Genomic DNA, 17,265 nt, shown 5'->3' with positions numbered 1-17,265 from the left:
ATATAAAGTATACAACATGATGATTTGATATACTTAAACACTGAGAAAAGATTGTCACCATTTAGTTAGTTAACACATCCATCACCTCAAATAAATATTTACCTTTTTTTTTTGGTAAGAACTCTTAAGTTCTACTCTATTAGCAAATTTAAATTGTACAACACAGTACTATCAGCTATAGTCACCATGCTATACATTAGATGTTCACACCTTAATCATCTTGTAACTGAAAGTTTATACCCTTTTCCCACCACTCACCCATTTCCCCCAACCCCAGCCAAGCTCCTGGCAGCCACCATTCTACTGTTTCTTTGGGTTCAAATTTTTTTTTTCCAAGATCCCACATACAAGTGCTACTGTGCAGTGTCTGTGAGTGTCTGGCTCATGTCACTGAGCGTAATGCCCTCTATCATGTTCATCCACATTGTTACAAATGTTATTTTATTGATCGTTTCCTTTGCTGTGCAGGAGCTTCCCAGTCTTAGTCCCGCTTGTTTATGTTTGCTCTTGTTGTTTTTGCTTTTGGTGTCAAAACACAAAAAATTAATCCCAATGTCAAGGAGTTTACCCCCTGTATTTCTCCTAGGAGTTTTACAGTTTTGGGTTTTAATTTTAATTTTTAATCCATTTTGGGTTGACTTTTATGTATGGTATATGGTAGGGGTACAATTTCATTCTTTTGCATGTAGATATCAAGTTTTCCCAACACTGTTTATTAAAGGCATAATCTTTCCCCCGATGTTTATTATTGACTCCTTTGTTGAAAATTAATTGCATTTATAAATTAATTATACACACGAGTTTATTTCTGGGCTCTCTGTTCTGTTCCATTCTTGACTGTTACAGATTCTCTGGTTTTCCCAATTAGTACGTCTCTCCTACAGGGTGAAAAATGCAATAGCCCTCTGTCTCCCTTACTGTCAGTGCCCCTGGGAGCAGGGGACATTAAAATTGGCGGGGACACTGACATTGCTTTGGGTCAGACACCACTGAAGTCTGATGTCACATATTGATGAATTGTGATTTTAAACCCAAAACATGAGAGCAGGCTCCTTGACCATCTGTCCATCTATCCATTCAGCAAATTGTATTGTGTAACTGCTACACGCCAGGCCATCTACTGGTTGCTGGGAATGCAACATAAAACAAAACACTACCCCTGCCTCAGGGACCTCAGAGTCTGCTGGGGATTTTAACAAGTGAGCAGGAAGTTACATAGAGAGTAGGATGCAGTGGGAAACAGGAGAAGCATTCAACCAACTTTTAGTACTTTGGAGTTTTGTGGCTATAAAATCCTTGCTTCTTTTATATATAAAATTAGGTATGGGTCCAATAGTAGCTGATCCCTAGTGGATAGGATGCATTCCGCCCTCCTCTTGTGGAATGCTGCCCTGTAGTTAACTTTGAGGTCCCACAGCATTCCACTGAGGTGCCCACACAGCACTGCTGTCTCTGTTCAGTATTGAGGGTCATTTGGTGTCTAGTCTAATAGTGGCAAGAGCCAAGCTATGAAGTCTGTCTCGAGTTCCAGTTCCAGCCCCACTATGTAATTTTCCACAAGTTAGTCAACCACCCTGGGGCTCAGTTTCTGTATCTAAATTATTGGAGTAATATTTACATCATAAGGTTGTTGAGAATATTCAATGTGAAAAATTCCTAGTATATGGTAGGCATTCAATAAACATTAGTTTCTTTTCTTCAAATTACTATTTGTTTGTTTCCTGCCTCTTTGTGTGTTAGAGTATCATAGTGAATCCACATGCATGAATAAAAAGCACTCAGTGTGTGGTCTATGTAATCACACTTGTCCAAATGGAAAACTTAGTGAGAATCTGTTTATTTATTTCAGTCACAGGTAAATGGAAGAGACAGAAGCACCTCCCTCGACCCATCACAAATGACCACCTTGATGCTGACTGAAAACAAGGAGAGAATGCAGGTATTTTGCCTAATATGTATACATGTATGCCAGAAATTAATTTTATTTGGTTTTCAGGTGTATTATGTGATTTGGAGGGGTGGTGAGCCACCATCCACACAGGTACACCTTCTTGGATTTGTTCTGCTCAGATGTATGTATAAGGTAATTTGCACCCTCCGGCTGCAAACTACTTGAGCAGCGTGGGGCGCAGCCCACAAGATACCGCAGACCCAAGGAAGCCCACCCAGGGCCCAAAGCTTGCCCTGGAGAACTTAGTTTTATTCCCACAAGCATTTGTTAGGCAATTCTTCTGTAACTCCACGGAAACATTTCAGGTGAAAAGTGATAGCACAGTGGTTCTCAGCCCTTGGAGAGGTCAGCCACGCCTGGGGTCCCGCCATCAGCTGTGAGCTGTGCCTCACATCCAGCGTTACAGTGATCATTTGGTACCGAAGCTTGTGAATGATTTGCTTTATTTTAAAAGAATAAGTTAGAATGAATTCATATTTATCCCTATAGTAACATCTCTCTTGCTCACTTGCACTTGCATATTCCTTCCTGAGATGGAGGGAAAAGAGGCAGAGAAACAGCTGGTAAGCTGTGGTTTCACATAGCCCTGGGTGTGTCTGTAGGAAGGTGCTGCTCACGTGTGTCTGGGTGGAGCAAAGACTGAGGACCCCAGGTTAACATAGGGGGACTACGTATAGTGGACACTTCTCTCAAGATGAAGTCCCTGCTGTGTTTCCGAATCTGTTGCTTGGGAATTCTCGGGACAATGCTCTCATTTATGCATCAGTATCTTATTGGAGAACCTACTACGTGTGGGACCCTTTGAGGACTGTATGACCTGAGACCTCCCTGAAGGCCATGATTCTCTGGGAGAGGTAACAGGTAGACAGTCCAACCACCGAGATATAACAGGAACTGGGAGCAGTGACAAGAGAGGTGCAGACAGAGTCAAATCCAAGAGGATTTCTGTCCTGACACTCTAATAAGGGATGACTAACCTCTTTCCTCATTCAGCATTCATTGCAAGACGTCTGTGGGTGACTAAAACCATATCCCACAACTGAAACATGTTCGTTAGGCTGTAACATGTAACTAGGGATTCAGTTAAACCAAATGTAGTGGATGAATGCCATCCAAACCTTTACTTTTACTTCATTTTCTTAAAATTTCTTGTTTAGTATTTCTATAACAGAGATGTAGGCATTTAACTTCTGTGGCATATCAGAGAAGCAGAGTTAAAAAAAAAAGTGGGGCAGTCTCCCACCTTATAAATCAAAACAGCTTATAAAATGCAGACCCTGGCCTTCTCAGGGCATTTTAAATATTGCCCATGGACCTGTCTTCGGCAGTCTCAGGGACTAGGGCAAATGCTTGATTCACCTCTGCCCTGTAACAATGTCAGCTACTTTTGTATTTGGGGGGAAATGCAAATACTTCTTCCTGACTCGTAAAACCAGCCCCAATCATAACTGTAACTTTAGGAATTGCAGCATAAAGTGATTCAGCATTTATATCTTGTTTGCACAGGGAGAGAAGCCAGGGTTTGGAGTATCATGCTCTCGGAAGAGAAGCACAAACTCCAGCCAAGAGCCAGCTCCAGATATGAAGCCAAACTGGTCCAGGAACAGATACCCTGCCACAAAGAGAGGCCACACAGCCACAGTGGCATACCCATCCTTGCACATATACACCTACCCGTAGGGAGCCTGGGCCACGCCACACGGGCACTTCCTCGCTGTGTTTTGGTTTAGACATGTTTTGTGAGGAGAGGGGCTGTGTACTAGGGAACTGTGTTCGTTTGTGGTGTACTGTGTTGTGTGTTCATCGTGCACTGTCCTCACACCATGCACTTACACTGCACATGGGCTCTCAAGATGTACACCTCATGAATTAAAATTTCATTTTATGAAAAAATAGTTTACTGCAATGTATAAAAAGGCTTCCCTTATCAGAAATTGAAGAGTGTGCTCGTGAAACTATAACACAGATATACCTCAGTTTAACCAATAGGTAGTCTCTCAAAAATTATGTGCAAGTCAATTTTAAAAGATCAAACTCTGTTTTAAACATATTCTGGGAGTTTGCTGTCTTAAAAAGTCTTGTGTCAAAGCTTTCTAGCAATGAATGATCACTCAGGCTGGGGTATTTCAGGTTTGCTGAGGATGAGGTGTTTGCACATAGAGAAAACCACTCAAGTATTATTACCTGGATGGAATTCAATGTTGCATGTATTATGTTCAACATGGTTATGTAATTTTTTAAAACCCATTGATTAAAATTCTTTCTCTCCTGCAAATTGTCCCCTTTGGTTGGTTAACTGCGTAATCTTATGTGAATAGATATGTTAGATTTTATATCCCTCACAAGCACCAAGCACCAAGCACCATCTGCCAGCTACAGCCTGTCACGTCCACATGCTAGAGTCATGTTGAAGGACGGTCACTGCAGTTCATGCCAGGCCTCCTATTTTGATTTTACCTTCTTCCTTTCACATTGGATTGAAAGTTTCCTAGTGTGTTTTTGTTATCACTTTTAAACCCTTTCAGCCACCACCATTACCTGGCTGACTCGAGATTAGAACCACATGGCAACACATTTTAATCCCAGGGTCTGTATCTTTTTTTTTTAATAGACTTTATTTTGAGAACAGTTTTAGATTTACAGAGAAATTGAGGAGATGGTACAGAGAGCTCCCACACACTGCCCACCTTCCCCCCAGTCCCTCACACACACTGTGGGAATCCTTTTAAAGGGAGTATCTGCCCACACCCTTTACGTAGGAGTTTGCAAATGACCTATTCCACACTTTATCCCTAAAAACTATTAGCATTTTAAGTATCTAGAAAGCACCCAGCCAAAAGCCCACTTTTTATTCCTGAAAGACTATCTTTAAAGGACAAATCCCAAAACAAAACTGCTGAGGGCAAACCTTGTTTGAAAGTTGTTCAGAAATACTTGTTTTTGCTCCAGATAATTTTGGAGGAAGTTTAGAAAAAGCACCCCAGTGTGATATTTTTGGAATCAAAAATCAGACTACATGATCAGATTATTTTTTAAGTGCTTTTTGAGAGCAAAAAGCTTGAGAGATGCGGTTTGGCTCCTAAGATATCAGAGGGGCAAAGAGGAGAGAATGCTACGCGGTCCAGGCACAGCCTCCACACCCAGTAACTGCTGAAAGGCCGTGGCTTTGGAACCCAGTCAGCCCTGTAAAAGGGTAGCTGTTTGTTTTCTTTAGAAAAGGTGGGCAAGTTTTCCTGCGTGGATTAGGAAAGGGTGCCCCACAGGGAATTTACATGCTGCAGCATCGAAGCCAGTGTGCCCATCATTCTCATTCTGCTTCGGTAGGAGGCTGAGAGAGGGGCCTCTGGCAAGAAACTTTAAAATGGTAAACAAAGGTAATTAACTCTAACTGTGTGAACGTGACAAATCTCAGGCTGCACGAGAAACAACCCAAAGCATCTTCAGAGGGAACCGTGAGAATGAAATCAGAGAGAAATAGCATTTTAGTCAGATGAGAAGACAAGATCAACTGTACTTTGAACAGCTGTTGACAAAGGTTAAGAATATGGGGGAAATAATGTACTTTATACTGTCTTATTTTTTAGAGAATTTCATGCTTTGTGAGTATAGTTTGTTTTCTTTATAAATTAAATGCATAGTCACTAACGAAAGTAATTTTTTTAAGATTCAAAATAGATTTCAGGCGAACACGTTTTCCTTAGAAGCCTCGCTTTTTGGACCACGAAGTCGTAATGGAGGTTCCCATTAGTGTACCCCTTTCTGGTTTTGACAGGTGATAGAAGTCTAAACAGGCAAGGTGATCACCATGGTAAGCACTGCTCTACTCTTCTGAAGTTTTTGGCAGAACATTAAATATAGAAACTCTGTATAGACATAGTTTCCTTGAAAATAGAAATTCTAGGTGTTTTTTTCCATGTGGCATTTAAAAAGTACAAGAATTTTGTAGATTCGCTGGTACCCAGCCACTCTGAAACTACCATTGATCACTGGCTTAGTCATATTGTCATCAAATTTGATCCCAGCTATTGGCAAAAATGCCGCACAAAAGGTTCTGCTTTGCAGAAATAGAACTGCTAACTTCTGGTTTTCCAGGCTGTTCTCAGGCTTGTTCTGATTTAATTACCTAGAATAGCAGAGCTGTTTCCAGAGCACAGAGACTTGGCACCTTCCGCACAGGGTGCCTTTGAAGCTGCTAAGCCTACTCTGGCCTTTGGAAACTACCAAGACAAGCCGTATGGCATGGCTAGGTTTAGTTCAGCTACACTCCACCAGTGACATTTCAGTCCATCTCTTAGTGGAATATTCCTGGGGAGAATGAGCTCATTTCTGTGAATGCTTGCTGAGATCCACCACCTTTATCCCCTTTTCCTCACCCTGATGCTGCCTGATAAACTTAAAAAGAAGCTTGGAATTTCTTTTGCCCTTTAGGTGGATTCCACCTTGACTCTGTGCAGCTGAGTCATGTGGTCTCTGCAAAACAAGCTTTCTTGTGAAACTGGGTTCAGAAAGGCATTATTTTACTTAGTATGCTTACAGACAAAGCTCTAGTGACGCTACCTGCCCAGAGTACTGCTTGCTTAACAAGGATCAAAGGAAAGGAGGATCCCTAAGAATACAGAGAGAAATAACGCTACGTGAAAATTCTGACTCCCCGCTGACACTCCTACCCTAAGACATGGGCTTGTCCCACAAATTCATCCATCAGAAAGAATGCAGTCAGCAGTGGCTGACTTAGGCACTACAGAGGAAGCAGGGATGTGTGAGACTCCATTCCTGCCCCCGTGCTTAAAACCCAGCTGGAGAACAGACTAGTGAACCAAAACCAGCCTGTCAGTAGGACGTTCTGCGATAGCTTGAGAATATCGTACTGGGTTAGAGAGCCACAGGCTGAAATTTAAAATACCCGCGTTTGGATCCCACCCAGGCTTGGGGGTGAGGGGTGCAGCTGCTTAACAGCTCTGGACCTTTGTTTCCTGACTTTAAAGTGAAGTGACTCTAAGGTCTCTTCATTTTCAGAAAATCACATTTGTTTGAACACTTCTCCCAGCTGTTGATCACAGATTGCAAAAAGGTGCTTGAAACAGCTTCCCTGCTTGGCCTGGGCCAGCTCCGTCTTCTCTCAGTCTCTGGTCCTTGGGGAAACAAAGACACTTGGTTCCTGTAAATACAGCCCCTCACATCTTGCCCCGACCAAGTTTGGCACAAGCCATTTCTCCCCTTTGGCCCCGGAACTGGCTCGATCGTTGGATTCAGTGACCAGAAATCACTTTGATAAACCCCTTCTCAGCAGAGCCCAAACTCCTGCCACTCCCCTTGGCTTCACTTCCTCCCCCATTCAGCCCAGACTCCAGGGTGCATTACGTCAACCACTTTCTTGCCAGCACCCCAGACTCCTCACCCTCTGTCCTTCTGCCACATCCACCTGGTAGCTCCCCAACTTTGGCTTCTTCCTGCCACCCCTACCATCTGTCTTCTCCACTCCTACAGCCAGGCTGCCAAAATGGCTGCAGGAAAACGTCACCGAGTGAACCGGGGCCACCACTCCCGTATCTCCTCCAGCCTCAGAAATGTATCCTCTGCTTCTGAAACTGACTTCTCTGACCCTTTCTCTTCAGTGGCTATGTCACACCTCCTCCCTTTCCTCACATCCCCTGCTCCCTCCCTGCTACCTTCGTGTTACCTCCTAGCAAACAGTCTTGCTAGGACACAGTGGTTAAGAAGCTGGGCTCTGGTGGGGGTTGGGGTAGAGAGAAAACTGCAGGTTAATTAGGAACTCTCTTTAGTAGGTTTATTTTTGTACTAGTATTGGCAAAATGATTCTGAAACTACTTTAGGTGTATTATATGATTGGGCAAGTAAATAAATGTGTTGATATTGTTAAGCGCCAGGGTTCTCACTCTGGAAGAAGAAATGTAGAAATATTTAGTGGAGGGAAACAAGAAGAAAAAACCTTGTGGAAATGGACTGGAATAGGAGATATTGGCATGAACCCATGATTTCTAAAATATGTAGGTATGTGTATTCATAGGTGTGTGTGTGTGTGTGTGTGTGTATTCAGCTCTGTCTAAGAGGGCCTAAAATCAAACACACCCCATTAACAGGAAGCATATTTTGCACTGAGACCTTGTTCTCTCATACTGTTCCCCACTAAAAGGAATCAGGGTTCATTAGAGAAATGGCTGCTTTCAGGGCTGGCGCATTGCAGATATGAGATGAGGAGCCTGGAACATTTTGTTATGCCAAAAAGTAAGAAAGTACTTAAAAAAAATTAGGAGGCATGTCACAGGACAAAAGAGCCAGCTTGAAGGGGCTGCCCCCAGCTGAGTCTGGGATATTAGTTACCAAAATGATTAAGGACATGAATAAATTATAACCCATTGAAAAAATTAGGAATCAACGAGTTCATATTAATGAGAAAGGAAAAGAGAGAGGAGAGAAAGAAAGTAGAATGAATGCTGAGAGTCAGACCGTGAGTGTCGAGGGAGTACTGGAGTCGGGGTTGTCATTTTGCAACCACCATTGTAAAATGACATCAGGCAAGAACCGTCATTGGAGGCTAAATTTAAGAGGAAATGTGAAGAGCAGGATATTTGCATGGTTTCAAAGTGTGTCCACTCAGATTGCTTGCTAGTTGTAAAGAAAAAAATAATAACTGTTTAAGGAAGAAATTGGACATCTTGACTGAGGGACCACGGAGAGACGGATGGACATCATGTGATTCTTACATGACACCTGAGTACACATGTGCAGTATTCTGGCCAGAAATGCATACACTGAATCTAATGATGAAATGTGAAACAAAGCCAAAATAAAGGACATTCTACACAAAAGGAAAATCGAGACTCTGGTATCAAAATGCCTGGGTTCCAATGCTGGCTCTACTGGTTTTATGACCTGAGGCAAGTTACTGTCTCAAAGACTCAATTTCCTCATCTGTGAAGTGGGAACACTAGCAGGACCCACCTTTCAGAGTTCCTGGGGGACAGGATGAGAGAACGTACATAATGTGTTCTGACATAATGGTGCCTGACACGCAGAAGGCACTTGGGAATGGTTAGTGGCCATCACTCTTGTCTACCCTGACTTCCCTTTCCTTTATTTTTAGAGAAAAAAGTGCCCAGCTTCAGGTTTAAGGCTAACCTTTTCACCTATGTTTCAGTTCCATCTCCCCACTTTTTCTCAAACTTGCTGCATTGTTTTATTCCCTCTTCTGTATTTTTCTCTACCGGCAACATTCCTGTAGCCCCAAAACACGCCAAGCCTTTCCCATCTGTAAAGAAAAGACAAAACCTTCAGTCATGTCCTTCTGAAGTTTCCATTCCTTGCCATCTACACTTTCTGCCTTCTAAAAGTTCTCACCTTCCTTAATATTAACCCCCATTTATTGTAGACTCACAATATGTCAAGAGCTTTCTTTACCTTACACATGGAAGATAGATAGCATGCCTTTTTCACAGATGAGAAAAGGTGGTCTCCCAGAGGATTTGAACCTAGATCTGCCTCAGTCTAGAATTGTCCAGTTTGCAGCCACAAACCACAGGTGGCCATGGAGCACTTGAAAGGGGGCTGGTTCAAACTGAAATGTGAATATGCATCAGATTTCAAAAACTTGGTACCAAAAAAAAAAAGACTGTAAAATTTTCATTAATATTTTATATTGATTGCATGTTGAAATAATATTTTGGGTGAAGTATATTTTTAAAATTAAATTTACCTGTTTCTTTTTACTTTTTAATGTAGCTACTAAAAATATTGAAATTATGTATTGTGGCCAGACTTATATCTCAACTGGACACTCTGTTCTGGAACATTCATTGCACAATGCAATATGGCGGCTTATCTTCTGAGACAACATTCAGCTTAGCTCCCTGAATGTGTCCCGGGGCTTCTTCCTCTACACACCCTACTTGTAAGCCTTAGCACCTATAACCCATGATGACACTGGGTCAGGCCTCCTACACCCCAGCCCACTAGGTCCAACTGCCTCCCCTCCATCTCCACTTAGTTTCCCTTGTACCTCAAAGGCAACACTTCCCAAATGGAATTACTCTGTTACCTTTTCCTTAAACCAGAGCCTCCCACTGTCTTCTCACTCTCAGTAAACAGTGCCACCATCATTACCATGCTTGTAACCCTGTACCTGCATAGTCAGGTACCACTGACTCTACCTCCTAAGTAAATCGATAAACTTCTCTCTACCCACTCAGTACAGGTTATCCTCATCCTCCTAAAGTATTAAATCTGGTCTCCCAGCTGACCCAGAGTGGCCAAGTCAAGCCCATTACAAGGCCAGTCCGATCACGCTGGTCCGCTTGCAGGTGCCCATCTCTGACATGGCCTGCTGGCTCCCTCAGCCTCCAACTCTGATTCGCTATGAATCTGGAAAATTAACTACCCCTCTCAGCTCACTCCACAACCCCCACTTCATTACTTAGCAAACACCTGTCATCTTCCAAGACTCATCTCAAATAGCAGCCCACTCTGCAAAGCTGGTCTTGATGCAGTGTCCCAGGCAGAAGCCACCAGCCCTTCCTTTGCCTCCTAGAGACTTTGACCTCAGTTACCTAAACATTTCAGCGCACCAATCTATTTCCTCATCTGCCTTTCCTAACTAGAGTGATCTCAATCACAGTCCGCAGGAGGAAAAACAATTCAAACAAAACACAGTTATTGCTTTATACAAACAAGAAATCCAGATGTAGGGCAACTCCAGGACTGGTTAATTTATTCAGCAGTTTAACGGCATCATCAAAGATCCAGGCCTTACCATCTTCCAGCTCTGCCACCTTCAGTGCCAGCTTTGTCCTCAAGTTAATGTGTGTGGCTGCAGCAGATCGAGGCAAACCACCAGGTCCAACGACACCCAGTGAAAGAACATCTGTTCCTGTGTGTCTTTCTTCTTTCTTTCTTGAAACTTTTTATTTTGGAATAATTTTTGGTTTACAGGAAAGTTGCAACAATAGAGTTCCCATATACCCATCACTCTGTTTCAGTTTCCCCTACTGTTATCATCTTACCTTACATGGTACATTTGCTAACACAGCACTGGCACATTGCTATGAACTGAACTCCAGACTTCACTCAGGTTTCACCAGTTTTCCCTTTAATGTCCTTTTTCTGTTCCAGGATCCAATCCAGAATATCACATTGCCTTTCACTGTCCTGTCTCCTCTGGTCTGTGACCGTTTCCCAGTCTTTCCTTGTTTTTCATAATTTTGACAGTTTTGAGGAGCACCAATTAGGTATTTTGTAGACTGGTCCTCAAATTGGGTTTGTCTGAAGTTCTTATGATTTGACTAGCGTTATGGGGTTGTGGAAAGAATGCCACAGAGGTGAAACGCCCTCTCATCACATTATATCAGGGGCACTTGCTGTCCACGTGACGTCACTGGTGCTGGCCAGGAAAGCCTCCTAGAAGCCCTGGAGAGGATTTCCCCTCATGCCTTTTATTATTGTAAAACAATACAGATTTATTATAGAAAATCAGAGGGTCAGTTAGGCAAAAATAAGGAAATAAAAACACAATATTGCTATCGCCCAGAGAGGACCATAGTTAACACCTTTTCTTTTTTTAATTGAAATACAATTGATTTTCAAATTAACACCTTAATTTTATCTTTCTAGATCTTTTTTCTTTTTTAAAAAATGTATTTTTGTTAAATGAGATCATTCTGTATACACTGCTTTATAACCTACTTTAATTAACAGTCCTCACCTTTCAGGTAAGTTTCTGTTTCTGAATTATGTAAATAGAGTAGCTATTCCAAACATAATATTAAATGGTAAAAAGAAGACATAATCCAATCTCCCAGCATAAAAAATCTCAAATCTGCATATTGAAAGATCACACCTGGTCTCAGAAAAATTAATAACAATAAAAATAAAACTGCACTAAGACATGCCTTAGTAAAGTTATTGAAATTCAAGGTGTGAAATTAAGTCATCCAGGCAAATAGACTTAAAATATCAATATGCATATATTAAAGGAATATATTTTCCATGATCCTTTTTTGAAAAAATCTACTAGAAAATGAACTTTGGTCAACGAAGAGATGAATGGAAACAACCATACCAAAAGGATTCATAGAAAATATTAAAGGCATTTATTTTATTGTAGTCTTGGGACTTTTTTAAATGTGAAAGCTTTTCATTATAGAATGGAATAAAAATTTTATAAACTTATCAATGGGTTAACTACATTTAATATACTTTTTTAATTGTAGTATAGTTGATTTACAATGTTGTATTAGTTTCAAGTATACAGTATAGTGATTCAGTTATACATAACAAATTTTATTTTTCACTATAGGTTATTATAAGCAATTGAATATAGTTCCCTCTGCTGACCAGTATGACCTTGCTGTTTATCTATTTTTTTGTTTCTTTTGCTTTTTTGAGGTGGGGGGAGTAATTAGATGTATTTGTTTATTTATTTAATGTAGGCACTGGAGCTTGAACCCAGGACCTCCTCCATGCTAAGCATGCACTCTACCACTGAGCTATACCCTTCCCTGCTATTTATCTATATTATTTATAGTAGTTTGTATCTGCTAATCCCAAACTCCTAATTTATCCCTCCCCCCAAACTTTCCCCTTTGGTAACTGTAAGTTTGTTTTCTATGTCTGTGAGTCTGTTTCTGTTCTGTAAACAAGTTCACTTGTGATACTTAATATATTTATAAAACTAGTTGAAAGAGAAGAAGGGGTAAATGTGAAAAGTAGGGTGATGATGCTGATTTCATAAAAAGAAATGTAAAGTTGATAAATCAAGTAATAGAAGTATATAAATATATTTAAAGATATAAGTGTGAACACTATGGACACCATGTGTGAACACTTTGAAATACAAGAGTACAATTATGTGGAACCAGGCAGGCAGGAAGATGATGGAGTTGAGGAAGGAAAAGAAGTGAATATAAATTTACTTTTCAGCATTGCTATGAGTAGGAAATCAATAGATACCGTCTAATAAAGAATAAGGTATGGTATACAAAGTTGTGGTCATCAAAATAGCCACTATATCTACAACAGAAACCTCTCAAATATACCAAAACACACCAAAAAGGAAATAGTTCATATGGTGAAAGTTTACTTTTTTTTAAACATTTTTTATTGATTTATAATCATTTTACAATGTGTCAAATTCCAGTGTTCAGCACAATTTTTCAGTCATTCATGGACATATACACACTCATTGTCACATTTTTTTCTCTGTGAGTTATCATAACATTTTGTGTATATTTCCCTGTGCTATACAGTGTAATCTTGTTTATCTATTCTACAATTTTGAAATCCCAGTCTATCCCTTCCCACCCTCCACCCCCCTGGCAACCACAAGTCTGTATTCTCTGTCTATGAGTCTATTTCTGTCCTGTATTTATGCTTTGTTTTTGTTTGTTTGTTTTTGTTTTTTAGATTCCACATATGAGTGATCTCATATGGTATTTTTCTTTCTCTTTCTGGCTTACTTCACTTAGAATGGGTGAAAGTTTACTTTTGAGCTATCAACAAAAATCTACTTTTAAAGTTGTAAACACTTCTTTAAAATGTTGTAAAAAAAAAAAAACCTGTACAGTAAAATAACAAAACTATGAGCAAAAGTATTTGTCATATCAAGAAATGTAAATCAGCTAAATACATCTATTAAAAGAAAATTTTCATCATGAATTTGATCTGAGGTTGGTCGATCCCAGGGATGCAGACCCGATGGATACTGCAGGACAACTGTAGATTTTCAGGTTGAATCAAAACAAAACCCACCAAGTATATGGCATATACAACAGACACACCTAAAACAAGGAAACTAAGAAAGATGGAAAGTGAAAGGGCAGAGGAGCACTATGCAAAAGCAAACAAAAGAAATAAGGGGCCACAGTCTAAGCTCCAGATAAGATAGAATTCAAGGCCAAAAGCATTTAACAAGACACATTGTCTGAAAGTGCAGTACACAATGAAGCTCTAGTAGTTACAAATTCTCTATACCAAATAACATTGCATCAACATTTATAAAGAAAACTGGAAATGCAAGGAGAATTAGACAGATACACATTAATATGGGAGATTTTATTTCACCTTTCTTTGATCAAGCGGACAAAAATAAGTTAAAATACACACACAACAGTAAAATCTGGGCGGGGGGGAAGTCCTTTGCAAATAAATGCTAATGGAATACATTAAAATCACTCATATATTAAGCCATAAAGCAAACAAATAAATTTATAAATAAAATCCCAAAAATCAGAAATAGAAAAGGCAACATTCTCTGAACAGAAAACAATAAAACTAGTAACCAATGTTATCTGGGAGGTAAAAAGAAAAAGTGCCACTGAGAAATCAAAAAAGTTCAAACAAATCTTTGGTCAAAGAAGAAATTGAAACCAAAATTGCTAACAATTGAAGAACATACTAGAATCTATGAGCTAAAACAGTGCTCAAAAGGAAAGTCATACTTCAGTGTTTACAGTCATGAACACAAAAGGGTAACAGCAAGACAAATACACATCTATGGCAGGCAGAATTCTAATGGTCTCCCTCCCCCACCAAGATTCCCATCTTCTGGTTATTTAATCAAACACTAATCTAGGTACTGCTACGAAAGGATTTTGCAGATGGAGTTACAGTTCCTAATCAGCTGACATTAAAATAGGGAGATTATTCTGGATTATCCAGGTAGAGGTGTAATCACATGAAATCGTATTGGCAGACGAGGAGACCAGAGACATCTGAAGCATGAGAAAGACTTGACCCACCACTGCCAGCTGTGAAGATGGACGAAGGGGGCCCTGAGTCAGAGAATGTTAACAGCCTCCAGAAGCTGAGAAAAAAACCTGGCCAACAGCCAATAAGGAAATGGGAGCCTCAGTCCTATAACCACTGGAACTGGGCTTGAATTCTGACAACAACCTGAACAAGCCCAGAAGTAAGTTCTCTAGAAGCTTCTAGATAAGAGCTCAGTGGGCCAACACCTTGATTTCAGCCTTATGGAACCCAGAGCTGGAAATCATCCAAGGCTACTGGACTTCTGACCTGCAGAACTGTGAGCTAATAAATTTGTATGGTTTTAATCCACCAAGTCTGTGGCAATTTATAGCAGCAATAGGAAACTAATATAGCACCTAACTTAAGCTAGAAACAGAACAACTAAATAAAGGTAAGGAAAGCAGATGGAAGGAATTACCAAAGTTTGTAAGAGAAAATGATTAATTGGGGGACAAACAGAAAGGAGTCAATACGTCTGAGAGCTGGTCGAACTGTAACGAATCCTACGTAACCTGGCCGGGAGTCCAAAGTGTTTCTTCAGTTTCATGAGCCTTTCCCAGGCCAGTGGCCAAGGATGGGCAAAGTGATAAAGGACAAAATGCATGTTCTTAAACAAGAAGAGGTTCACACAGAGAGTCCTAAGTAAGAGAACAGATGAGTATTTCAGTTGAGACGAAGGCAGTTTAAAAATACTCAGGAAGATAACAATAAATAGAGAAAAAATAAGCTACCCCCAAAAAAGAAGGGAAAGAAAACATGAGGGCACACTGTGAGAGCTGTAATCTGATCTATAGTTAGCTGAGGAACAGGAAGGAACTCGGAGGAAGACTGAGCAGTCTAGACCTGGGAAGGCAACTGACACTCACTCCCTAGTAATTTCCAGAGGTTTCCCTGGAATAATTATGCCAACAAATACTTATTGAGTACCTACTATGTGCCTGGCACTGTTCTAGGCACTGAGAACACAGCAGTGAACACCAAAAAAGACAAAATACCTGCCTTCCTGGAGGTCGGTGGGTGGAGGGGTAGGGGGCAGAGGCAAATTTTAAAGTTAATTATATAATTCTTTGGAAGGTGGTAAAGGCTACAGGAAAAATAAAATGAAGAGAGGGAATAGGGAATGCCAGGTAGCTTCTGAAATTTATCACAATGAGCCAGTGAAGGAGGGCTTATTCACTCCAGCTTCAGCACAAAGAGGTTGAATGTCTCCCCCAAGGTTGTCAACTAGCAAGTGGCAGAATCAGATTTGGAAAATGGGTTGGGGGGAAGGTACAGGACATTTGATCTTTCTCAGACTGCCTCCCAGCCCATCAGTCTTTTAACCCGTAAATCCACTCATCTTTCTCTGGGCTTCATTATTACTGACCTCTTGGCAGCTTTTCTTTTCCAGACCTTTTTCCTGACTTCGGTGACACTGTGCTGTTCCAATTCTGTTTCCTTTCCTAATTATTTTTGTCCCTTTTGACTTTTCTTATTCCTCTCACCACTTGAGCATGGGTCATCAAATAAAACTCATGATCACCCATATTGAATGATATCAGGGAACACCATTCATTTAAATCACAGTCCTTGTGAATGGCACCCTCTGGAGTTGTGCAGTGCACAGCTCAGGCTGCTATATGTAGCAGCCCTATACCTTTTACACTCTCTTATTTATGCCTCTGATTTCAGTTCCCTCTCTGAAGATTCTTCCCAATATTTCATGGGCTGCTTCTGCCCTGCACCACTGGGCAACATGGTGGGGCAGCCTGCATCTCCCAAACACACAGCCTTGCAAGAGGTTCTGTACCTCTCAGTGCCCACAGACATTAGTGGGGCAGACACAGTGGATATTTTGTTGGCACCACTAATGAACAAATCCATGACTAAAGAGTTTTCTTGCTGGCGGGAGGGGCAGGATAGGGGTAGTGGATTAAGAGGTACACACTTTAATGTATAAAATAAATAAGCTACAGGGATATATCGTACAACACAGGGAATATAGCCAATATTTTATAATAACTATAAATGGAATATAAACTTCAAAAATTGTGAATCACTATGTTGTACACCTGTAACATATACTGTACATCAACTATACATCCAAAAAAAAAATCAGAAAGAGTCCCCTTGCTAAATGATTTCTATGGTTAGACATCAAACCTTTTCTGGTTAGACAGTGTTGTTAGGCATCAATTGTTTTGATGTCTATAAAATTTCTGAATTTAGTTAGAATCGACTTGTAAGTTGTAAGTTTCTCACAACTCCAAAAGCTACAATTTGATATTATATTTTTGTGTGTCAGGCTGGGTAGGCATATTCCTTCATTCCATCCTCACAACAACTGTATGAAATAGACATTACTATACTCATGTGTCTATGGTTCAGAGAGGTTGTGTAATCTGCCTAACGTCTCACACACACACAGTTAATAATTGGTAGAGGTGAAATTTGGATGAGGGTCCATTGGACTTCAAAGCCCATGCTCCCTCTGGTTCTGTAAATTGCCTCTCAATAATTACCTAGCACTGTGCTGAGCAAAGGACAATATTAATTAAAACTAATATTTGTATTTC

The 17,265-nt window shown here is 40.5% G+C and overlaps 1 protein-coding gene across 2 annotated transcripts in view; it reads left to right on the top strand.

Moving 5' to 3' along the window:
* Positions 1 to 14,919, top strand: part of AGBL2 (AGBL carboxypeptidase 2) — a 42,413-nt gene extending 27,494 nt beyond the window's left edge. Inside the window, exons 17-18 of one of the 2 annotated variants that reach the window (XM_072969958.1) lie at positions 1,850 to 1,939; positions 14,655 to 14,919. In XM_072969958.1, coding sequence (XP_072826059.1) covers positions 1,850 to 1,939; positions 14,655 to 14,684 — 120 coding nt within the window. In that variant the 3' untranslated portion in view covers positions 14,685 to 14,919. Of the gene's footprint in view, positions 1 to 1,849; positions 1,940 to 3,457; positions 4,227 to 14,654 lie in introns of those variants that run through there. The other variant, XM_072969957.1, reaches the window with a different exon arrangement.
* Positions 14,920 to 17,265: the final 2,346 nt, after the last annotated feature.

This window comes from Vicugna pacos, chromosome 10 (assembly GCF_048564905.1).
Source record: "Vicugna pacos chromosome 10, VicPac4, whole genome shotgun sequence".
Taxonomy (NCBI): Eukaryota; Metazoa; Chordata; class Mammalia; order Artiodactyla; family Camelidae; genus Vicugna; species Vicugna pacos.
The sequence above is the reverse complement of the archived record's forward strand: the minus strand, read 5'-3'. Positions and strand labels throughout refer to the sequence as shown.